The sequence below is a fragment of the Onychostoma macrolepis genome, chromosome 08 (assembly GCF_012432095.1).
Source record: "Onychostoma macrolepis isolate SWU-2019 chromosome 08, ASM1243209v1, whole genome shotgun sequence".
NCBI lineage: Eukaryota > Metazoa > Chordata > Actinopteri > Cypriniformes > Cyprinidae > Onychostoma > Onychostoma macrolepis.
In genome coordinates, this window is record NC_081162.1 from 22946413 (window position 1) to 22971776 (window position 25364).

General features: G+C 36.4%; 1 protein-coding gene across 3 annotated transcripts; it reads left to right on the plus strand.

Moving 5' to 3' along the window:
- The first annotated feature begins 1122 nt into the window (after positions 1-1122).
- tasor2 (transcription activation suppressor family member 2) lies at positions 1123-25006 on the plus strand. Of its 3 annotated transcripts, XM_058784105.1 has the most exons (23): positions 1123-1834; positions 3482-3630; positions 3725-3820; positions 3924-3996; positions 6813-6904; positions 7017-7154; positions 7240-7367; positions 7471-7484; positions 7698-7797; positions 7935-8029; positions 8143-8243; positions 8316-8388; positions 8829-8900; positions 9017-9925; positions 10025-11236; positions 11595-12372; positions 13120-13552; positions 16762-20424; positions 20517-20639; positions 21389-21542; positions 21645-21750; positions 21884-22065; positions 23790-25006. In XM_058784105.1, exons 1-23 carry the CDS (start codon positions 1804-1806, stop codon positions 23885-23887), a joined length of 8820 nt encoding a protein of 2939 aa, XP_058640088.1. In that variant the 5' UTR covers positions 1123-1803; the 3' UTR covers positions 23888-25006. The 3 variants fall into 3 exon arrangements, with proteins under 3 accessions (XP_058640088.1, XP_058640086.1, XP_058640089.1); XM_058784103.1 differs by having other exon boundaries at positions 9017-11236; XM_058784106.1 differs by having other exon boundaries at positions 9017-11236; positions 12027-12372.
- The last annotated feature ends 358 nt before the right edge of the window (positions 25007-25364 follow it).

The following is a 25364-nucleotide window of genomic DNA, read 5'->3' on the forward strand; positions in this document are numbered from 1 at the left end:
TCTTCATATTAACATTACCAAAATAACCCTTTTTAATATATTTGTGCAAGTAAACCACTAATGAACACATTTACAATGGAACAGTTTATTGAACCTTATAAAATATTACAAAAATTAAAACTCAATTTTAGGCCCAAAATTAGCAAAAATATGCAATTTGGTCAGTTGCTGATATGTATATGGCCAGAAAGTAAGATGAAATTTTGATAGCTTGTACTGTAAATCAATAGGATTTATAAATCAGCACAGCAGACTACTTACATAAAATGCATATAAATATCAGTTATCATTCTACACCTCTGAATAATCTCTTGATGTCTCATATTTAAATGCATAGTTTTATGACCTCTTTAGTTTTCATTCTGAGGGCAAACACATCCAGTGATTGAGAGAAGTACAAATGGACATTCCTTAAAAGCCTATTTTATCATATTTGATACTTAAATTTTAACACGATTGTTCTAAAAAATGGAAAGTTGCTTCAGTCAAGTAATAATGTCTCCAAGATGCTTCAAGAGACTTACCTGCAAAGCTACCTGAAAAACTATGCACCTAGGGCAAATGCTGCTTTAAATGCAAATTAATAAATGCAATGCAGTCTGTCTCAGTTTGACCTGTTTCTTCATGTCATTCCAGACAGACTGGATGATGATGAGATCAGATCTCTGTGTGGAGCATTGGCTGTTGTCAGACAAAAAACTCACTGGATTATTACAATTAATGGCAAAATGAATGTTTGGAAATGTAAACTGATATTCCCTACTGACACACTACAGCAAAAGATAAAAATAACTGACTTAAAATACTGAATAAATACTAGTGTTCTATAATTTTGGCCACCACTATCTATCTATCTATGTTTTTTTATTATCCTATATTAATATATCTAGTTCCAACTTCAAGTAAGATGTCTGCATTCCTACAAAACTAGGCTTAAATATTTTCAATACATCTACTTTGGCTTTGCCCAAACAAAGATCGGCAGGCAAAGCAGAACAAATACAGCTCTGTTTTGCTCTAATTCACTCAGTGAACATTTCGTCCAGGACTCGATGTTCTTTTAGGCATTCAGGAATGCAGAAAACTGAATAGCTCCACCTAGAGGCCGGAAGAGTAAATGAGGCTTTTTCAGAGCAACGACGGATATTTGTTAAATTCACGCTACTGTTGTCTACTCGTTATCTATTTATAACCGTATACAACTTCCCTTTTAATTACTGAATCGAAATTCAGAGATAAATCAGCGTATAATTTGCTATGAACGGCGTCGTTTCAGTATGCCTGGGCTGCGACTACTAGCGACAGCAAACGAAACCGCGTGCAGGACGCAAGATGGACGCGAACTTCTGACTTTCTGTTTCTTTTTCGTTTTGCTTTTGCTCGCGCGAGCTACTCTCTACTAGATACCGCGGCGTGCCTCGAGCAGACGGAGCGCGCTGTCGAATGAAGTCGAATCCCAGTCAGAATTCGAATTCAGTTAAAAACAGTCCTTCAGACCGATTCGCTGGCAGCCGTTCGTTTCCACAGCCCAACCTTTGCTGTCTTTTTGTGGATTCGCTTCCTGGTTGCAACACACAGTCACACAGTACAATTCTAGTCCTTCAAAACGCAGCTTTAGCTTGAGAGAACTGTCGTCGAGCATAATATTTGTCCTTGCAGCTTTAAATAAACATTTCATGATTGTTTTACGGAAGAGGCAGTATCTTTTTATTCGTTTAAGTGGAATGTCGTGAGCCGTCGAGGATTAGAAATATCTAATATATCAAGTGCAAAGTGAAAACCTGGGATCTATGCCTCGTCTTCATGGAGAATGAGACTACTCGATCAACAGAAGGTGACTGGGTTTAGCTGCCTCGTGGACACGTTTAGTTTCTTTTTTGACGTCGATGGCGTTTGTATAATCCGTTTTGTGTTGAAAGATCTATGCGTGTTTTTCTATGTATTCAGAAATTCAACCCACACTATTTATTTTTTTTTGTGGTAATTTTGTTTGTGTTGACGGCTAACGAAACTGGTTAATAATTTGTGAGTTTCAGTCATAGATATTTCAATATAGCCACACTATTGCAGCTTTGTGTACAATTTTAAACGACTATCCTATTTTGGTTGAAAGAAGACACGAGTAACTTACTGGTTTAGTTGGTTGCTCTAAACTCTAAACCAGTTCTGCAGTTGAGTCAGCGTGGGCCTGGAAAAACTACACGTGATAGTTTTACCTTTGCTCCAAGCTTTTGGATTAATTTGAATAAGGGTTGATTACAGTCACGTTTTTCAGTTCACTACTGTAAAGTCCTCTCTTGTACTCTGTTCAATAAGTGTTTTCTAGATCTTTTTGCATGATCTATAATATGAAAAATCTTGTTTTGGTCTTTTTACTTATTTCTAAATGTAAATTATGGCCAGTAGTGTTGATATTTACAGTTATTTACAGTTGTGTTATATGAACCTCATTCCATGTTATATATATATATACCCTTATGAAAATTAACCATGGTTTTACTACAAATAAAACCAAAAAACATGGGTACTATAGTTAAACCACGGTAACCACAACTTAACTATGGATTTGCTGTGCTAACCATAGTTTAACCATGGTGTTTGTAGTAAAACTGTAGTTAAAACAAATATTAATCAATATGCCAAAAAAAAAAAAAAGCAACAACACACGAATACTGCACTTTTAGTATAATAAAACCATGGTTAATTTTCATGAGGGTATATTGGGTATTATAACATGAATGTTGAGTTTTTAAGATTGAGCCACAATTGACATTTTTCTATATCAATTTTGTTTTATTATTATATTATAAATGTGGTAACTGTTTTCCAGCTGGTCTAAGATGAGCATTAGCTGGTTCTAGCATGGTTGACAGATGTTTCAAAAACCAACTTGACCACCTTTAACTGGAATGACCAGCTGATAATTTTTCTATCTAGAAAAGTTAGAAGTTGGAAATCCACCATGTGCTGAAGAGAATAGGCTGCATTTCATATTTCTGTATAGAAGCATCAGTTATTAATGAACAGAGTTATTTAATGTTAATATTTAATGTGACATTCTAGTTGTTGTATTCTACATCTGGAAGATTAGTGTGGAAATAGGAGTCTTGCGCAATTGTACCACACTTAAAGAACAACATGGGGTTTTTTTTCAGCATAAGAATTGTGCAATTGTTCTTTCTTTAATGCTGAAAACTGTTTTGTTTGTTTTAAAGTGGTTTAGCCAGTTCATGACACTCTTGGTTCTTTTACTGATCAAGTTGTTCACAAAATGGCTCTTTACCAGACTTATTGCTTTTACGGAGCATTTTTCTCAAAATATCCTTGAGATTACTTTTACAACATGCTCTCTGGTTACAATTCCAGAGCGACAGAATGTGACCTAGAACACTGTCCATTTTGTTTGTTATTGGAAAGAAGGATTGTTTTGGAAGATTGTGAAGCAGTTAGAATAACTCAAACATGTGTCCTGTTTTACCAGGTCTTCTGGAGCCTGTGCATCCAGGCTCAGTAACCTTTAATGAGAGTATTCTAGCCCCACTTCATAACAACTACTTGTATGAAGAATCAAAAGAATGTTTCACGTACAACTCTGCCCATTTGATCAACAATGGCGCTTTACAAAAACGGGTAAGTTTTATCTGAATGTCCCCCATTCTGCATTTAGTTTTAAATGATTTAGTGAGATTTGCGTCATGTTGTAATAAATGTCGTCTTCCAACAGTATGCTGCCTTTCGTTCCGAGAAACGGGAAAAGGGATATTCTGAACAGGAACTTGAAGAGTCATTTGGCTTCCTGTTGCTTGATGATGCAAACAGGGTACAGAAATACATCACTAATGGAGATTATTGAATCGACCTGATTAAAAGGCTGTTCTTTCTGAAACTTCAAACCCATTACTGCAACATTTGTTTTCCCACAGGCAAGGAAAATTGGTGAAACAGGCTTGTTAGTTGGACAAGCAAAATGCACTACTCTTGGAGACTCCTCGAAAGGTAAAGAAAGTATGCCATGGCATTATTTTGTGGTCGTTTCAGCATAAGAGCCTGGTGTGTTTACTTGCACGCACAAGATAATATTTCACATGTGACTGCAGCAAGATCAGCCAAGAGGAGGTTCTGAAGCCTTCATACTTGTCTGACAGGACTTGATGTGAATGTGCTATTGTCACCAACGGTTACTGGCATGATTTCCATTGCCACAATTCAGTGAACTGTCGATAAATCCCAGCTTTGTTTCTTTTTATATATAGTGTTGTAAGTGAATTGCAACTTTGTTGTATTGCAACTGAGTAACTGCCTCAAACCATGTACATAAAAGAGCATATACTAACAAAAATAGCATATAACAGATTACTAAAATGATGGCTTTTAATAGTAATAGTGTTCACAGGGTTGGTCAGGAGAACTGCATATTTCATCATAGGTTCTCCTGTGAAAAGTGAAAGTGTGCGATGTAAGATGCAGTTAATCTATAGAAAGAGAAAGTGAAGGTTTGCCTTTATACTGGTCTTCTCACTCCTGTATGAGATCAAATAACCTAGATACAGAAGTATTTAATGCAGTCTAAATTAAGCATTTGCTAGAGACTGCAGGGCTGTTATAAACTACTGGTCGAAGACTATATCATATTATGGAGAAATGAGACCCATTTCAAGCAAAATAATCTCATATCATTAGTCACATGGTGGGAGTATCATGGCTTGAGGATAAGCAGATAATTATTAAGTGGTTTGTGATAAATTTTGTATCTGAGAAGTAGATTTAAGAGGAATGTCTGGATGTTTGGTGGACCACAACATCTGAATATGGGTCATGCAGCAACACTACTACTACTAATAAAAAACAATCTCGCAATGAAAAAAACTAAATGTTATTTACTTAAAGGGAGAGTTCACCCAAAAAAGGAAAATTCTGTCATTAATTAATCACCCTCATGCCGTTCAAAACCTGTAAGACCTTCGTTCATTTTCGGAACATAAATTAAGATATTTTTGAAGAAATCTGAGAACTTTCTGACCCTGCATAGACAGCAAGGGAGCTACCAGTCAAGGCACAGAAACACAGTAAGGACATCAGTAAATCCGAGACTACCATGACACATAGTCGTGCACCCTGCATGTAAACAGCACTCGCATGCATCTTGGTACTCTCCAAATTGGTTCCAGGGTGATGCAGAGGAGAAGAATTGTTGCATAAATTGGTTATTTTTGCTTTCTTTGTGCACAAAAAATATTCTCTTAGCTTTGTAAAATTATGGTTGAACTACTGATGTCACATGGACTGTTTTACTGATGTCCTTACTGCGTTTCTGTGCCTTGCTCGTGGTAGTACCCTTGCTGTCTATGGAGAGTCAGGAAGCTCTCCGATTTCATGACGAATATCTTAATTTGTGTTCCGAAGATGAACAAAGGTCTTACGGGTTTGAAATTACGGGAGTAATTAATGACAGAATTTTCATTTTTTGGTGAACTACCCCTTCGAAGCAGGTTTATGAAGACAAATAGGCCTTTTGTTTGATCCTAGCACATATATTAATACAAATTATTTCAGGTCTTCAGATGATAATAGGTTTAAATATTTCATTTCATTACTATTTTTAAGTATGATGCAGCTGGTAAGTCATGCCTATTTTGTGCTTTGAGCCACTTCTGTTTCCTGTGAGGGGAACGACTTGATATACACCTACCTTTGTGAGTGTAAAAGCAAACAGTCTCTACAAAGGTTGCACAACCAAATAAGAGTGAACTTCATGTGATATTGACTGTAAGTTGCTATCATATCAATGTCTTTATGCAGGAATATTTTCAGACCCAGTGAGTAATCAGTAGGAGGATAAGAGAAAGTTTATATTTCAAAGTCTGAAAATGGCTGAGGATACTCTTGTGATGTGTTTTTATTATTATTATTTTTTTTTAAAGAATTTTGTGAAATTCAGAAATGTTGGTAAATTGTCAAGGTTTGCTTAGTCTCAGTTCTAAATATCCCTGACAACACCCACATTCTGTTCTCTGACCATCTGATGTAAACCAAAACCTCAAGAACTGGGTGTAAGGGCGTACACATTTTTGTCAAACAACCTGGAAAAGATACTGTTTGTTAAAGAAGTCTTTGCTGGAATTGCTGTAGTTTTCCTAAAGTAGTTTGAATAAATCTTTTGAAATGAATAAATTTTTGAAAAATACTAATTTTGGTTGAGCCATTTAAGTAGCAAGTTAACTAGCTATTAGTTAGCAGAACTGTATATTCTACTTTGTTTTCTAAATGACATTATTGACTGAAATCTGGACCAGATTTTATGTTTTCTGTTTGTTTTATTAAAAGCCTGACTATGCAAGACTAGTACTTGCTGGCTTAATAATTACCAGTACTAAAGATTAAACTTGTTTGCTGCAGTTTGACATGTCAAGGCAAACAGACCTTCCTGAGTGCACCTTTTTTCTCATCCACAAAAATGCAGTAGTAGTAGTTTTTCTGGTTTTTTTGGCGGTCCGTTAATTGCGTTTATTATTGAGTTACTCCTTCCACTGAAGCACGTGTTGTTTGCTTTTATGTTCAGACATTACGTTGTTATACATAAAGACTTCTTTGAGGGCTCATTTTTCACAGTCGTGATCTCGTGGTGATCAAAGCTCTCTGGACCTTATCTGTTTTGGCTTGTGAATATCTGAAATGTGGGTTGAATACAGCTTTTATGTAGAACATTTGTGTGAAATTTAGATATTTCACATGGTTCTGTTGCACTGTTGTGTAGTTGTTTTCTAGTATTGTTGAGGTGATTATTATCTCATTATATTTCTGGTATAAATTAGGTGTCTATATCTCAAAATACTCGGACTGCCTTGACCTGAAGCGGTGGTACGATGGCAAGACAGGCTACATAGTCCTTTTGAAGCTGACAAAGGTATGCAAGTTGGTGGAAAATTGTAATTCTTCCACCATAATTCTGTTACTTTGTGCTGGTTTTTCCTAATCCACCACATGCAAACATGTTTTCTTATATATTTAAACATCAGGGGAGAGTGAAAGAGGTTACAGACAACTACACCCAGAATTTCACTCCTCCAACAGCTGGCTACGACTGCCACATATCAGATCAGCTTGGTGCGGTGTCTTCAACTATTAGTTCTTTCTTGGCCTATGAGCGAACACAGGTGATAAAGCTCTCAAAGCTCTTCCTTCCTTCCTTCCTTCCTTAGTTTCAAACTGTAAATCTAACAAGGTTGGTTTGTCTTGCAGTACTATATGTATGAACTCCATGATGGAAGCAATGAAATAGAAACGTGTCCAAGACATGCATGTCCGTTTGCCATTGTGGCATTCTCATATGGGAAGATGAGCACCACACCAGAGTTGGAGAAAAAAAGGTTTAGCAGTTTTTATACTCTTTCTATCTTATTAAGTGAAACTTTAATAATGGTGATTTTTGACAACTAAAGTTTTTTTTTTTTTCTACTGTTTCTTTTAAAGCCAAGACAAAACAGGTAAGAATTAGATTATTTTGCATGTTCTTTTCTGTTTTTGTGGTGAAATTGCATATAGGGCAATTAGCGAAGATTGTTTAATTCACAAGCTTGTCCATTGTCTTTATTTTAATTAATTGTTAAAGGGTTTTGTAATATTCGGTGTATTTTAAATGTTCCTTTTAGAGTATGTAATTATCAACATGGTGTTTTAAGCTAAATCTTGTATTGTAGTGTTTCATTACCAACCATGGATTGGCCAGTTCAAGATTGAATCTACTGTCTATGATGTTGGTCTTCAGTCTTCGAGCGGAGCCTGGTTCCCAGCCAAACTGTATGTTTTATTTAACGACATGTATAAACCATATTTGGTAATGCACCCAAAAGCTGCCCAAGAATCATGGGTAGATTCAGATATATTATACTATGTACTTATACGCTATAGGACTGAAATGCAAACTGTATTTTCAGCCCAAAGACAGTTCAAATTGACCATGCAATTGGTGTGTCTGAACTGAAGAGGACCTTGCCACGTGAAATCTTTGAAACTTGCATTGTGGGTGAAGGTGTGTTTAACATTTTATTTTGGTAATTGACACTATCGCCCATATTGGTACTAAAACTGTAAATGAGTGCTTGGGCGACGTCTTGTAATTTGTTTCCCTCTATCTCCACACAGTTTGCATAGATGGCAGATGTTTCAACTTGTATGACGTTGTCTCTTCTAAGGCGAAAAATGACCTGGCTCAGATAGCCCAAGAGCTGAAGGAAAAAGACACGGTAAATATGGAGAAGAGGGAAATATTTTTAATAATTGGACAAATCTCTGAACAAATTTTATCCATTCAACAGGCTCTTGTTATCCCTCTGGAAGATTCTGGGTTTCTTATATTGTTACACTCTACGCACCTCTTCTCTTATGAAGGTAAGATGTTGCCCAACAGATTCTAATCCCACTAATTTTCTTAGAGTAATTGATTTTTAAAACCAATGTATAAACCTTTAAAAAAAACACCCACCATGAGCTCCGAGGTTGTTAATTAGTGATATATGCTTTTATTAATGCTGCCAATCTGTGTCAATTCCTGAAGAACTACAGTATATTACCAAAAATCCTATTTGGAACTTTAAACTGATATATCCTACTGACACTACAGCAAAGGATTTTTGTTGGTGAAAATACTAGTGGCCTGGCCTAAGTCCTTTGCACAGTACTGTATATATATATATATATATATATATATATATATATATATATATATATATATATATATATATATATATATATATATATATATATATATAGTGAACATTTGTAAATGTAATTTGAAATTTTTAAATAATTATTTTAATTTCCTTTTCTAGATGCAAAGTCGGGTAAGGCAGCAGCACTTCAAGGCATGTTTATTTTCCCAGACTCAAGAACTGTGCCAAGAGGTAATAAGGAGAATAATTTGATTTATTAGATTTTTACATCTGTGTACCTTATGCAGCTTTTATTTGCAAGTATTTCACATCGCATGAACATATCTTTTGTATGGTTTTATGTTTAGATGCCAAGTCTGACCTGCAAAATACTAAGGTGTCAACAGAAATAATGCAAGTAATCCCAGCACTCAACTATGCAGAAACAGAGATGGAAAAATGTCCTCAAAACCAGCAGGGACGCTCTCAGATGTCTTTAGAGAAGCATTTGCAAGACTATGGCACCCTTTTTCACCCAGGGCTATTGGATGTTCCCACCAGGGAAGCCAGTATGTTTCCAGATCAATATGATGTGCCTGGTGGTTTTACCCTAATATCGCCTAAATGGTCACAAGAGGCAGGCACTCGATTAAAGTCCTATTTTGATGAGCCATATGGCTTTACTATTCCAGTAGGAAGGGCATTGGAGTTACTCACTGCTGGTCGACAACAGCGTGGTGATGATCACGACGATGATGTCTATTACTGTATATCATCACCAGAGGAGGTGCCACAGACTGATGGCCACATTGAAATGGAGGTGACAAAGCAATCTGAGGCCATCAGTGATGCCTCTGACAGAATAGCTGAAACAGTTAAGAGACAAAAAGATGAGCAAAAGCATTCGTCCACAGAGAAGCCTCAACCTGCTTTGCCAGAGGGGCTTGGAAAGCTGGGAACAGCTGTAGTTACAGTAGCTGACAGTGTGTTGGAATATCCAACTTCCACAGTGTCACCTAAATTGGGTGATGTCCCTACAGAGAATTGTGTAAGTATTGAGAATGATGTTGAGAAAACATCTCAAGGTAGTACTAAAGGAGATGATGATGGAGTCGGTGTATCTACAAAAGAGACTCCCATCCAAACTAGCAGTATACCAATAATCAAATCAACAGAAGAAGGTGCTGCTGGGGGGATGGAGGATAATACACATCCTGAGAAAACGATACCTGATCCTGATAAGAAAGTAAATCGAAGGTCCTTTTCAAGGCGTAGAGGTAGGAAGCGTAGAACTCATTGGAAAACCATGCAGAATAAAAAAGAAGTTCAAAAAAACATTGCTTTACCAACTTCAAGTTTGCCTGTCGTTTTGCCAGTGAATTCTCCCGATGACTCTACGAAAGACCAGATTAAAACTGATGACATCAATCAAAAACCCCATTCAACTCGTAGGGGTAAGGGACGCAGGAAAAGTGGGGTGAATCAAAATCTGAGTAAAGCCAGACAAGCACAAGACCCTTTATTAAGTGTGACAACTGAAACTATAGATGATCAAAGTACAAGTCTCTCAAAAAGAGATTGGCGGTCACTTCCAAGGCGTAAAAGATTGTGGAATACAGATGATAATCTAAAACGGTCTTTGAGATCAGATGCTGCAAAGAATGATGAGGAGACTATAGAGAATATACAGCACAATGAAACAAAACAAAGTTTGTCTAGCACACCCAAGAGGAAGATGGAGGGATTTAACTTGAGGGAACGATATGGTCTAAAGACCATAATCACAAACTGTGGCAGAGTCTTTGTCCCACATGGTTCAGATGTTGACGTAGAATCTGCAAAAAAGGAGAAAACACATGTTGAGATGAGCATTGACACAAATGCAGGAACGATTTCTCCTGTGGAGAACAAATCCAAAGAAATAGTGGAAAGTAAGGGAGAATCTCCCTTGAAGGGTAAGGAAGAATTGCCCTCTAAAGATCCACTGGTCAATGATGACGAACACTCAGACAGCCCTTCGAAAGACATGCCAAATGCTCTCTTGTCAGCATTAAGGATATTGAGAAAACTTCACAAAACCCATCCATCAGAAAGTGACAAAAGTCAGGATTTATGTCCAGAAAAGTCTACGAATGATACATCAAACGTGGTTGTAGGTGTCCAACAAAACAACAAAGATCATCCTGTTGCTGTTCAGGCAGATGCAACTTCCAGTGTTCCAGGAGTTTCTGACCAATCCACGCATTCTGACCCAAAAGTATCCTCTCCTGACAAAACCAAAAAGAAAGGAAAACATGTTGTGTACAGTGCAATATCTATAAGCAAATTAAAGACTGTGCTCAGAAGGGGAAAGAAGGGGAAATCTCCTACCCCTGGTGACAGTGCAAAATCTGAGCCAGATAATGCAGAGCCAGAGTCAAAAAAAGGAAAGTTTGATCTGAAATGTGATGCTGCCCAAAATGAGCTGACAGACAAAGGATCACAACCCACAAATGAAGAGGCACAGCTTACGCCAATGAAAGGTGCGGAGTTGACAAAACAACCTGTGTCTTGGAGAGGTCTTATTCACAAGGCATCAAAAGAAAATGGTAAGGAAATGATTAGCTTACACATTCTGTGATTAAACAAATGTACCAAGAGTGGGAGAGTGTCCTGAAAGTGTTCGGTGTGTATTTGCGACCAGTTTCAAACCTCAATCCTTTGTGATTACGTTTCATTCTCTGTAGAATATTAGACTGGTTTGATATTAAGGCATGATTATGCTGGTGTATTAAAATTGGCCCCACGTTTTCCCTATCCATCTGTCTGTCTTCTGTGTGCATGTTCTGCTGCTGCTTAAGGCCACTGTTGTACTCTACTTCCTCTTATTCTTTTGCATGTCTGCATGATTATGCACTGCTTCTACTGCTATTTTATGCTTTCTTTGTTTTTGTCTATTTCTTACAGGGTCCCTCAATTTTGACACATCAGCACCTTTTGAAATAGCTAAACATGCTGACCCGCAGCTCATAACTTCGTTTATTGGGGATAGGGTGGGAAGGAGAAGAATTAGCACTGATGGCAAAGCCAGTGCAGAGAGACTGAGCACGGGTGCATCTCTGCCCTCAGATGCTTTGAGTTTACTGGCTGACTTGGCCCTTGGTGCGAATAACGATAAAATGTTAAACTTAGAAGCCAAAGCTGGCCAGGAGGCCCTTGATGGAGTGAAGGCTAGCGGCTCCCCGGAGTCAGTCCTTCATGCACTTCTTCGTTATCCATCCGCCAGATTTAAATTACCCCCCAGGTCTCCTTTCCCAGAAGGTCTTTTAGTGACTGGGGAACTGATTTTGGAAATATCAAAAGAACATTCTTACTCACAGCCCACCTCTCCGCTGTCAGGTTTGTCAGGTCCATCTCCCAAGGTTTCTTTTCCATCTGGAAGTGTAGAATCGCCTCTGTCATTGAAAACTGGGCTTCATCTGAACCTACCCAAAGATGCTGTGGCCTCATGTCATCAAGAGGAAGGGGATAAAGCAGAATGGGAGCATTTGATTTCTCCAAATAAGCCATCGTCAGAGATCCTCAAGACGAAACGGAGATCAAGAATTTTACGCAACAGAACCATAATCGAAAAGGAGGGAATGATTCAAGTGACGAGGATTTGGAAAGAACCATATGATTTTAAATTTGACAGCAAGTTCACCAATGACAGTAAAGACAAAACTGTCACACGAGCACTTCATGGGTAAGTACTGCTTGTTGCCCCTAAATTACGGTTAAGGTTTAATTATGATTATTGAAGTGAATATTTAATATTGTTTTTATGTTGATTTGTGGCCAACAAGCTATTCGCACAAGACAAATATCAAAGCATTATGGCTTTTAGTTACTATTTTTCTGATAAGTGACAGTATAGTGACAATAATGAATAGTTCACCCAAAATTCAAAACTCAGAAATAAGGATGTTTTTTTCATCTGCTGGTTCAGTCACGCCATTTCCATTTTTATTTTTTTTACTTGCCTTTCCAATATTTCCATCCATCCCACTAAAAAAATATATTTTTAGACTATTAATTTGTTTTATTTCCCATAAATATTTCTATTTTTTAAATTAAATGTTACATAATGCAAACAATTACTGATTGGTTTGTAGTTTTCAACATATTGTTAACATTATTCTCATTCTATCAAGACTACCACAAGTCTTTACAATTAGCCAGATAACATTTTTATCCAGGTGGTGACAAATCAGGGGAATTTGCAACACCAATGTAGAATTTTACAGAACACCAAATGTCTTGAGTTTCCAAGATACAAAAATGCCACATGCTTAAAATATGCCAAAGATGCGGTTTGCACCCTCTGTAACAGTTTTTGTGGCGAGAATGTGAGTTTAACAGTTTTTGTGGTAATCCTTCGAGTCATCATAACCCATAAATAGACATCCCAGAAAGGCTCTGAATTTCTTTTTCTCTTTCCTAATATTGACAGGAAATGGAAGTTCAGTATTGAAGATACCTATGAGGATATCCATCTCATTTTTCACATGTGGATTGGTCTTTTCTATAGTAAGCCCACGTCCAGGTTATTTCACCTTGAGAATTGTACTGCACTTCCAAAGGAGAAGAATGTTGAAATGGTTCATTTGGACATAAACGCTATTCAGAATGCTGTGTCATTACTCAATGTTGATTTGAGCCAGAAAGCGGACTCGGCCAAGCCTGTGCATGTTTCATCAGAAGTTTTGGATCTTTCTGTGAAAAATGATGAGCCTGTAAGTCTTCATTCAGTCTCAGATCAGAGCAAAAGTAAAGACACTGCATCACAACCTGGTGAAATATCATCTCATAAGCATGAAACGGCACTAAGGCGTTCACCTTCTGGGACAAGTCTCTCCTCCAGTCCGAAAGTTACAGCATTGATGGTAATGTATTATATCTTACACCATTAAAATTGTACTGTATTTAGGTGATGTAATTTTTTTTTTTCCATGATGCGATTTTATATTTTTATAGAATTTTCAAATGTTCTATGACAACATAAATCAGTAATTTATTAGGTTATCACTTTCACACCGAGCGCGAACCGATTGATCGCCTTCTGCTAATTCACGCCTGCATGCTAGGTGGCGCCAACCATGTGCATCTCGAATATGGTCCGCTGCCCAATATACAGCATTAAATTAAGATAAATAACGTTTGGTTCTACACCAGAAACACAAACTACCTATAATGCCTACAAAATACATCTTAAAATATAAATAAAGGTATAATTAGCATCGTTACATTTGAAAATGTATGAGATTATTTATATTTTTGCTTAAAACCCACTTTAAACCATCACAGAGTACTTGTAATAACTTCCGATTGAGATCTAAAGTGGATTTTTTATTTTATAATAGGCAGACATGCACTCTTTGTATATTTTATAAAGGATTGAACGAGACACCTGCTTCTCATTTGTCATAAACATCCTTTATTGTTATAAAAATATCTGATATCTGTTATAATATATATGAGCTGCATAAAACACATACAGAAAATATATAGTCATAATCATATGCTCATAATCGTATTTGCTTTCACATTTCATGTATAGAAAAATGTTTCTCTCATTTTTTCATACATTATGTCAGGAGATATTATCCCATGATTGACAGCTCTTGAGTGAACGCGCTCTGACTCATAACTATCCCTGTGTCCCAATGTACATACTATCCACCCTATTTGCCCTAAATACGGTAGTATTGAAAATGACTAGTATCACACAGAAATTAGGATGGATAGTGTGCACATTGGGACGCAGGCACTCTCTCTCAGAATACTCTTCTTCGGTGTTTGTTTACACTGGTTTTTGAAACCGCACCACCACTCTCGCCCTTTTGTGCAACAGCAGCTGCTCCGGGCAGGTGATCTTAGCTCAAATTTAATTGAACGGACCATTTTGACACGGAGCAATGGGGGAAAAAACAACACACGTTTCCGTGTTCAGTGTGAAAAGGCCATTACATAACTGTGAGTGGCAAAAGTATGCAAATCTTTGCTTTCAGTATCTGGCCTGACCCCCTTTTGCAGCAATAAATACAGCTAAATGTTTTTTTTTGTAACTGCTGATCAGTCCTGCCCAACAACTTGTTGGAATTTTAGCCCATCCCTTAGTACAGAACTGCTTCAACTCTATGAACTGCTTGATCCAGGTCCTTCCGCAAAATTTCAGTTGGATGAACATTAACTTTGTTCTTTTTTTTAACCATTCTTTGGTAGAACAGTTGTGCTTGGGGTCATTGTCTCTATGCTGGAATGCTTTTCCTTTCTTCAAACATAACACTTCTCATTTAAACAAAAAAGTTCTATTTTGGTCTCATCTGTCCACAAAACATTTCTCCAATAGCCCTCTGGCTTGTCCACATGATCTTTAGCAAACTGCAGATGGGCAGCAATGTTCTTTTTGTAGAGCAGTGGCTTTCTCCTTGCTACTGTACGATGCACACCATGGTTGTTCAATGTTCTCCTGATGGTGGACTCATGAACATTAACATTAGACAATGTGAGAAAGGCCTTTAGTTACTTAGAAGTTAGCCTAGGGTCCTTTGCAACCTCACGGACTACTACATGTCTTGCTTTTGGAGTGATGTTTGTTAGTCGACCACTCATGGGGAGGCTAACAGTGGTCTTGAATTTCCTTCATTTGTACACAATCTATCTGACTGTGGATTTGTGGTGTCCAAACTCTTTAGAGATTGTTTTGTGAAGTTTTCCAGCCTAATGACCAACAACAGTTGTTTCTCTGAGGTCCTCGGAGATTTCCTTTGCAAGTGCTATGATTTACTTCAACAAACATAAGACTTTGATAGATCCCTGTTCTTTAAAACAGGGCAGGCACTGACACCTCATAGTCATCCCACTGACTGAAAATACCTCTGAACAGATGGACTCTAATTTCACCTTAAAATTACCTGCTAATCCTACAGAATCACACACTTTTGCCACTCACAGATATGTAATATTAGATCATATATATATATATATTTATATTTATATATATTTATATATATATATATTTATATTTATATTTATATATATATATATATATATATATATATATATATATATATCATAAGTATATATTTTGCCTCATTTGTTTGATTGCGCTCTCTTGGTCAACTTTCAGGACTTGCATAAAAATCTGATGATATTTTGGGTTATATTTATGGTGAAATATAGAAAATTCTAATGGGTTCAAGACTTTAAACACATTATTTTTTTATAAACAAATTCATATTTTTTTAATCTTTTTTTTTTATGTTTATAAGTATTTATAGGAACTTTTATAGAATAAATTTTTCTGAGATAACGGTTTGCTAACTGATAACTTTTTAAGCCAGTAATTTCTATCTTTTGCTGTAGTGTCTGTAGGAAATATCAGTTTACATTTCCAAACTTTCCTTTTGCCATTAATTGTAATAATCCAGTGATTATTATATGCACAAGGAGTCTGACAACAGCCAGTGCTCCACACAGGGATCTGATTTCACCATCATTGATTTTGTCTGGGATTACATGAAAGAAACAGAAACAAACCGAGAGAGACTAAATTCAGAAAACTGTGGCAACGTCTCCAAGACACTTGAAGAAACCTACCTGCTGAACTACAGTACTGTGAAAAGTTTTGGGCACTTGTGTAAAAATGCTGTAAAGGGTAGATGCTTTTAAAAATAATATCATAAATAGATTTCATTTATCAATTAACTTCTATTAACTAAATCTTATCAACATTTGGTGTCAGCACCCTTAGCCTTTATCCTAGGTGCACTTGCACATTGTTTTTCAGGTAGCTTTGCAGAAAGGTTTCGTCAAGTGTCTTGGAGACGTTGGCACGGTTCTTCTGGTTTTTAGTCTGTCTCAGTTTTTTTCATGTAATCCTAGACCGGCTGAATGATGGTGAGATCAGATCTCTGGAGCATACTGGCTGTTAATGGCAAATGGAATATTTTCTACGTACACACAAGAAAGAAATAACTGGCTTAACTTTTTTTGTAAAAATACTGTGTTTATATATAAATCAGTTATATATATTTGCTTCTTGTACAGTGTGTGTGATTTTTAAATACTGATTTTTATTTCTCTGTTACAGAATTATAGAACTGCTGTAGATGTACCAGTGGAAAGTTCAGTGCCTGACAATAATGACATTGATGAAGAAAATGACATCACCAATGACTGCTCATATTCACAACACTTGGAAAAAAACAGTGCATACAGCCAGTTGTGTGAGCAAGCATCAAATATGAGAATAGGTGTTCGGATACTTCAACCAAAGGTCAGAAATGCTACAAATAATAAAGCATCCACCAGCATAGCCACTTCTGGTCCCCAAAAAATTGGTGTTTTCCATCAAATACTTGGTCCCATAAAACCATCAGCATTCTCAAAACAACACCGTCTGATTTTGGGTAGGAAAAGGTTTGATCTGGGTTTAAAGAATGAAATTGGGCATGTACCTCATGTAATACTGCAAAAGGAGAAAGTGTCTGACAGTGCAGAGAGTAAAGAGATTTTTGAAGCAATGAAAGAAAGAAAGAAAGATGGGTGCCCAGAAGCTATGGTTAATGAAAATGTTGACGAGACTGTTGAACTTAAAACTGGAGCATCCGTTTTGGTGGAGGAAGAGAGTGTATCTGTAGCTGAAGAGCGTAAAGTTGTATCAGATGAAGGTAGAAGGGATAGATGTCTGACAGTGATGGAAGATGGAAGTGTCGAAGAAAACATGACTTCCGAAACGCCTAGCCAAGATCAGACTAATATTACAGAGCATAAAGAGACTGTTCATGTAAAGGAAGATCTTAAAACTTCACTAGATCTAAAAGATCATGCAAACATGGTTGATGAGCCGAGAGATGATTCATCACATGAGACTAATGTTGAAGAGCATAATGAGACTCCTAATATAACGGAAGAACCTAAACCTGTACTAGATGACACAAGTCTAGTTGACCATGTTGACGAGCTAAGTGACATTTCATCAGATGAGACGAGAACTGAAGAGCTTAATGAGACTTCTAATACAAATGAAGAACTTAAGCATGTGCATGATCTGAAAGATCACGCAAATATGGCTGATGAGCTGAAAGATGCTTTATCAGAAGAAACTAATATTGAAGAGTGTAATGAGTATTCTAATGCAAAAGAAGAACTTGATCTGAAAAAGAAATCAAATGTAGTTGATGCATCATCCCTTGAAACTGAAGGTAATGACACTAAAGAGCCTGTGGAAGCAAAAGAATGCTATACAGGTGAGGAAATGATGCAAGAAAGTGAGATTAAATCAAAGGAAGAGGCAGACCTGGTTGGCAGTGATACTGAACATGAGACGTCCACATCAATGGAGGAATATCTAGATGACTTTACTTTGGTTTTGGAGGATGATATAAACAGTGTTGATATGGAATTCAGTGATGAGGATTCTGAAACCAAGGTACGGAAGGAAGTTTATGAACAAAACATCTCCACTGACAAATCATCTGACTTCACCGATGGTGACCATGACATGAAGATGCACAAGAGTGAAAAACAACCTCAGACACCAGAACAAGCAAACTTTGTAGATGGTGCCCTTGAAGAATTTAGAAAAGATTCATGTCCTGGTGTAGATCAGCTCATGTCTGTTCAAGAGAAACACACCCTAGCTGCTAATAATGATGCTTCTGATGTAATGCATGATGAGGGTGAAACCAAGACTACGGAGCAGAGTATAGTGGTCCAACAGGAGGCTCTTGATGTTTGTCAGGATGAATCGAAACCAACAAGTACTGTTGAACCCACCAAAATAGATATTAGTCATTTAGAAAAAGATGACGAAAGAGATTTAGGCCAACAAGATGCATTTAAAGTCACTGGTGAGGATGATACACTTTTTGATGAGAATGAAACACAAAGTCAAGGTTCTTGTGAAGATCAAATGATCGAATCAAACCAAGAATGTCTGTCCCTAAAAATTTGTGCATCGCTCCCAAATACAACGACTGACTCTCGTGATGAAGCAGTTGCTCTAATTGACAAACCTTCAGAAGTGCAGGAAAACAGCATGTGCTCTACTCCCACTCGAGATGAAATTCCATGTTATCCAGAGGTAAACAAAGGATTCAGGAAAGAGGATTTGAATAGGGACTTGTACTACCCAGATGACACTGATCACGCTGACATGATGCCACCTAAAAGTCCAGTAAGCCCTCAACCCCATGTTTCTACCATGAAGCCATTATCTGATTTTATAGGACATTATGAGGAAATCCACAATGACAACCTAAGGTGGTGTAGGAACAGATACACTGGCACAATGGATTTTAAAGAGAAATCCACAACAACTACTGAGCATTCACCCAATGAGGACTCTTTTCCGTTAAAGCACAAACTCTATCTCACCTCCCAACAAAAAGACGACTGTAACTTCATAGAGGGTGCATCTCAAAATGATTCTGAACTCTATTACAGAGATGATTTACATGGATATTACCACAGATCTGATGAAGATACGCCATGGCATGATTGCCATACAGTGGAATCCATTGATCACCGATTTTACCCATGTGGAAACGACTCTGTTGGTGACAATGATTCACCCATTTGTTCCAAGTACATTACATCTGAACGTGACTATTCCTACAAGCACAAAAAGCATGCAAAGAAAGAGAGGGATGACTACTGTTGGGCAGAAAAGAATTATAAATCGGACACTCTATCTTTCAAATACCCAATAAAGGTTACTTGTACTGCAGACTATGAGACCGAAGTAGCCCGAAGTTCAAAAAAGAAGTCTCGAAAAAGCAAATTCCCAGATGCCTTCTGTCAAAATGCTGAGTGGAATGATTCTTCTGACAGCATTAAAAAAACATCATACTTTGAAACATATCAAACAAAGCCAACTAGGTTGTTCACAGTTAGTTCCACTCCACATGTTAAGCCAAGCACACAGCAATTTGACTGGCGCAGGTATTTCAGAAGGGAGGTGACTTGCAGTCAGCTATTAGATGCGAGTGAGAGGGATAACAAATTTGACATTCCACCCTCATCCCTTGTTACCATTTTGGACAGGAAAGGAAACCGTGTTATATTCAATAACTCTCCCACCATGAAACCATCTTTCGATGGAAGTAGTTTGACTAAGGGACTTGAAGACTCTTTTAATGAATGGCAGGAACAACAAAGTAAGGCTGACGTGACCCGGTCTGCACTTGATTGTGAGTACCTCATCTTCTCTCAAAAAGTTAATCGGGTTCTCAAAGAAACTAAGAGCTCTACCGCATCACACTGTAGGTCAAATCCTGACCCGGCTTCATGTCCCATGACTGTTCGGTTTTCAAATCTCAGTGAAGTAGAGAATTCCGCTGAACTTAGTAAAGCACAACCATCACTTACCGATTTTAAGATTAAAGTGGACATGTCCGACGGGAAAGAGATGAGGGAAACTTTGAGAAACCGTAAACCACATCTCCAAAGACTTTTCTGTGAAAAAAGCAGTGATGTTGAGTTCTCCGGGATATCAGAAATAACAGAGCAATGCGCTGTTACATACAAGTCCATGATGAACGATGTCTGCAGCGGGAAGACTATGCCTTGTCCAACTGAGGCAAGAAAGAGGAAGTTTGATCGAGATAGAGTTGGCCGTCATTCTGGATTCTGTGGGCGCATTAAGAAAGATGTTTTTGACAGTCCGAAGTCTATTGTGAGTCAAGCTAAGATTAAGTACAGGTTTTATATCCTTGTCACATCAACAGATACCTTCTTTGAAGAAACCAAGGTAAGTTAATGCATTAAAAGAATTAAAAGAATCTTATACAGTGGTCCAAAACAGTGAAGAAAACTTTTAATGTGAATTTCTATGATTTATAGAACCTTTTGGAGATTGAGGGCCACAGACCGGTTGAGCCAGATGACTTTGACCTCAATGGTGATGATCAATCCCCTTTGCTCATTATACTGAGAAATGAGGACATTGCAGCGCACATATGTGAGGTAAGTGAATGAGTGAAGCACAAAATTTTATTAAAGAACTAGCGTTAATTCCTGAGTAACAACTATGTTGAGCTGAAAATGTGTAAATCATTTTTTAAGTGGATGATTTGACCCAGATGCAAAATGGCAGCTTGAATCATTTCATTGGCTCATTTAGTAAAAAAAGACATGATTAAATGCTGTGACAAAATTATAATTTTAAAAATTAACATAAAATAGACAAATTGTGCTGAGTATGCACTGTATCAGATGTGCTAAAACATTAGCCACATTTAAATCCAGACTCAAAACTCATCTGTTTAGCTGTGCATTTGTTGAATGAGCACTGTGCTACGTCCAAACTGATTGCACTATGTATAATCACTTTCTATTCTTAAATGTTTTAAATTCTTTTTAAATAAATTTTTAAATCACTTTGTTTTTATTGTTGTGATTATTATTATTTTAAATTTCTTGTTATTATTAATGACTATTTCACTTCCTTTTATGTAAAGCACTTTGAATTACCACTGTGTATGAAATGTGCTATATAAATAAACTTGCCTTGCCTTGCCTTGTATCGTTGCCATGATTGCTCAATTTTGCATATGATATTTTTGATTTAATTTTGCATGCTCATTTCCACTATTTGTGCATTTAAATTGCCTTAATCTAATTGCGATAATCTAAATGAAAAAATGGGGGTTAGCTTCTTTGTGAACTACTTGTTTAATTGAGGTTGGCTTCTGAATGTTTTTCATTTTAACCAGGTGCCTTATTTGCTGGAATTAAAGAAGTCACCCAGTGTCCTGTTTGCTGGCATCGACCGACCTGATGATGTGGTGAACTTTACTCACCAAGAGCTTTTTGCTAAGGGAGGCTTTATAGTATGTGATGAATTGGCTCTCAACACACTTACTCTAGGTACTGATCAAGTTGCTACACAAATTATGCATGTTGTTTTACTGGAGATGGACTGATAAATTGACATTTTCATTGGACTAATTCTGTCAAATTTCTATGAAGACGACATGAAGAAAGTCGCTGGGATTCTGGAGGAGTTAGACAAGCAAGGGAAATGGAAATGGTTTCTGCACTACAGAGACAGTCGCAGACTGCGGGAAACTGCAAGGTATCAAAAATCCTGGATGTGTGGGCCTTCAAGGACTGATCCTCATTGTGTTTATACAAAAGCTACAATTAGTTTGTATTTGCTTACTCAGTTGTTGGCATTGAATCTCACTGTCCTCTGATGTCCTCGACAGGTCCAGTCCTGAAGCAAGTAAGAAACAGCAGTTTCTGGATTGCTGTCAGAAAGCTGGCATAGTCGAGGTCTTGCCCTATCATGACTGTGATGTCATGTCACGGGACCGACCCGACTATCTCTTTTGTTTGACTCGACTTCAGATCCAAAATGCCTCAGTTCGGTTTCCTGTGTTTATTACAGGTAAGAGTTTAAATTTTGTGAGAAGTCCACAGTTGGAGTACTATGAATAACATTTATAACCCAATACATTTTTTTTTTTGCAAAACATCATTAAAAATTGTTATATTTAAATGTATAAAATATATTAATTTTACCGGTTTCCTGTGTTTATTACAGGTGAGAGTTTACATTTTTGTGAAAAATTCACAGGGCTGGTTTACATAAAAGTACACCAGCCTATTGAACTGAATAATTCAGTAACTAAAAATTAATAACATTTAATTTAATCATTTAAAATTTACCATAAGCCAATACATTTTTGCTAAACATCGTTAAAAATATGTATATTTAAATGTATACATTACATTAATTTTAAACCTTACATAAACTTCCTTTGTGTCCATAATCTTCACACCCACCAGATCAGTAAGCTTTGATTTTAATTGCACTGCACAATTATCAAATCATACAGTTGACCTGTATTCTGCTCAGACATGTTTACAAGTTAAGTCTTTGTTAATTTTTTTTAGAAATTAGCCAAACAATTATAATTTATTGATTTTAGGAGTAGTAGTATGCCTAAAACAGTAATATATTACTGTTGTAATACAGCTGAACTGTAAAATAAATGTAAATTAAAAATTAGTAGTTTATAATACGTTTTATCAGTTTTACAATATTTTTATCTTAATTTCTTCACGTGCAAGAGTTACACCCTCGAGTTGTAATTTTGGTTTACAGGTTTACAAATGCTTCTCATTACAAATCTGGTGAAATACAGTAATCGTCTGTCCACAAAAATGTTGGAAATTATGCGAATGTGAAGATAATGTGCAACTGGTGGCCATTGCATTCCTAAATGCACATTAAACTCACAGCACATGCAGAAATGGAAGTTGCAGTCCCCTGAACTGTGTTGGACAAGGCAAAGTGCATGCAGTGCAACAAAGTTACTTAATTGACTCACAGCCTTTTCGTAATTTGACAAGTGCACTAAGACATACCGCGCTTTTATTCCATGCACTAAGTCATACTGTCTTGGGTTAGTTACTCACAAGTCCAAGTCAAGTCGCAGACTCGAATTTCCCTCTCTGATTCTGCTATCCACTATAGTCTTGTGGTTACACGTTATGGCTGGAATGAACTAGTGAAAAAATGTTTCCTATTATTTTAAGTTTTATTTCTCTTTCTTGGTTCCTGGTTGCTTTCTTGCTTTGTCACTGAGAGCATAATCAGACAGACTGATCTTTAGGTCTTGACCAGGTTCTAGGTTTGGTTTGAAAGTTATAAAGGTGAGACTCTACTGGCAAAAAGCACTGTTTTTTCATGCAACTATCAAATTTGGGCTTTTTGGCTTTTCATAAAGTGTTTTTTCAGACTGGTTGAAAGAAAACATCCAAAATACATGTTGCTATAAAAAAAAAGTGCTTCTTTTATAGCACTTTATCTATTTGCAGCTGTAGATTTGTAGATGGCCATTTTCTCAAAGTGAGATTTTTCTCAAAAAATTATTTATCTTAAGAAAAGATAATATGCCTCACTGTAGTCTATTGCAGACCTTTTTCCTTCTTTAAATTAACATTTTAAATTCATTTTAACAGTTGTTATTGTTAATGTTATAAAATTATCAAAATGCTTAATGTAATTATTTAGATTCTTCTGTGAACAATGCATAACATGCGTTGATTTAGGAAATATGAGAATATGTTGTGATAATTTTTACCTTTTGTTTTTCTTTGTTGCAGACACGCCAACTGAATCTTTTGGAACAAATGGAATTTTAACAATGAACATTTACACATTCTCACGGATTCTTTCAAATGATACTTGTTCTGTGTCATAAATGTGTTTTTTTTTATTTTTTTTTATTTTTTTTTTTATTCAAAATCCAATATCTTACCATTGGTAAGTACACCTTTGTTAATAGAAATAATTTATTGTTTGTCATAAATGTTAAAGCATTTATCTTTGTTACTCGTATGTAATTGCTTACCATTTATAAGCTTTCCATTGAGAGCTTTACGGTTTATAATACAATGAAAATGTACAAATGTAGGTCATGAAAATGTTTTAGTGTGTTTTAACCTGACGTTGTTTTTTATAGATGAAATTTGACTGAAACTCTAATAAATGAGCTGATTTAATATGGTTGTCATTATTCAGCTTTGTGTATTTAAAACATGTTATATCATAATTGATATACGCAGCATATTCTTTTATCTGTTGTGGGTGTTAAGATGTAAAAATTCAAGCAATGTTTATTTGTATAGTTTTCACAGTAAATGTAATACATAAAAATTTAAGAACATACTTTGATTGTGTGATGTGCCTATGACTTGTGTAATGTTTAGTCTACTAGACTTTTGGCTCTGCTCTGAAAAGGTTTAACATACAGATAATTGCGCATCATTAGTTATAATTATAATTATAGGTTGTTATCACCCATTTATTGTTCATTGTTGTTCTGGTAGTTCTCCTTTGTAAGAGTCTAAATGTATTCCAAACTTGTTTGATATATTCCGACATGATATGGTTAAAAAAAAAACAGATCTAAGGAATCACCTGAAGGGAAAAAGTCAACAAAGTAAGCTACTTCCTTGTAGATTCTGGTTTGTATTTTACTGTTTTGTTTTTACTTCAATAAGGCCTGTTTCCTTCTATTTTATTTTCCAGATTTAGTGCATTAACATAATTATGTTCACACAAAGTAGGCGATTAAGGAATAGTAACCTTGACTCATTTAAATCACTATTTGGCTTAGCAAATTTTTGATTCCATGTAAGACCTGAAACAGGTATCAGGTAATGTTAGCTGTGCCAAAGGCAAAGCATTTACAAAGCAAGTACAAACCTGCCAAATTGAACAACCATCCAACTGTACCACCTTCTGAAGAACAGGTATAAGATTTCAGCTTTGCCTATGTTTTTTTTTTTTTTAACCCTAAAGCTTTGCATTTTATAGCGTATTTTAAAAATGGGACTAGAGGTATGTATATTTACATGCAAAAATGTGTTTTATTAAATATTTTGTTTGTGATAGATTGTGATAGACTATTTTATTTGAAGTTGATGCATCTTGTTATACAATGCAAGTTGTGCATACACTATATTCCAAAAGTATTGGGACACCCACTTCTAATGAACATGTTTGACTATTTTAATAATTTCAATGAGTACAAATCTTAATTTTATTGCAACAGTTTGGACAGGACACTTTTCTATTCTAACGTAACAATGCATCTGTGTATAAGGCAAGGTTCAAAAAGAAAAGATTGATTCAGTTGGTGTGGAAGAACTTGACTGGTCTGCAGAAAGCAAAGT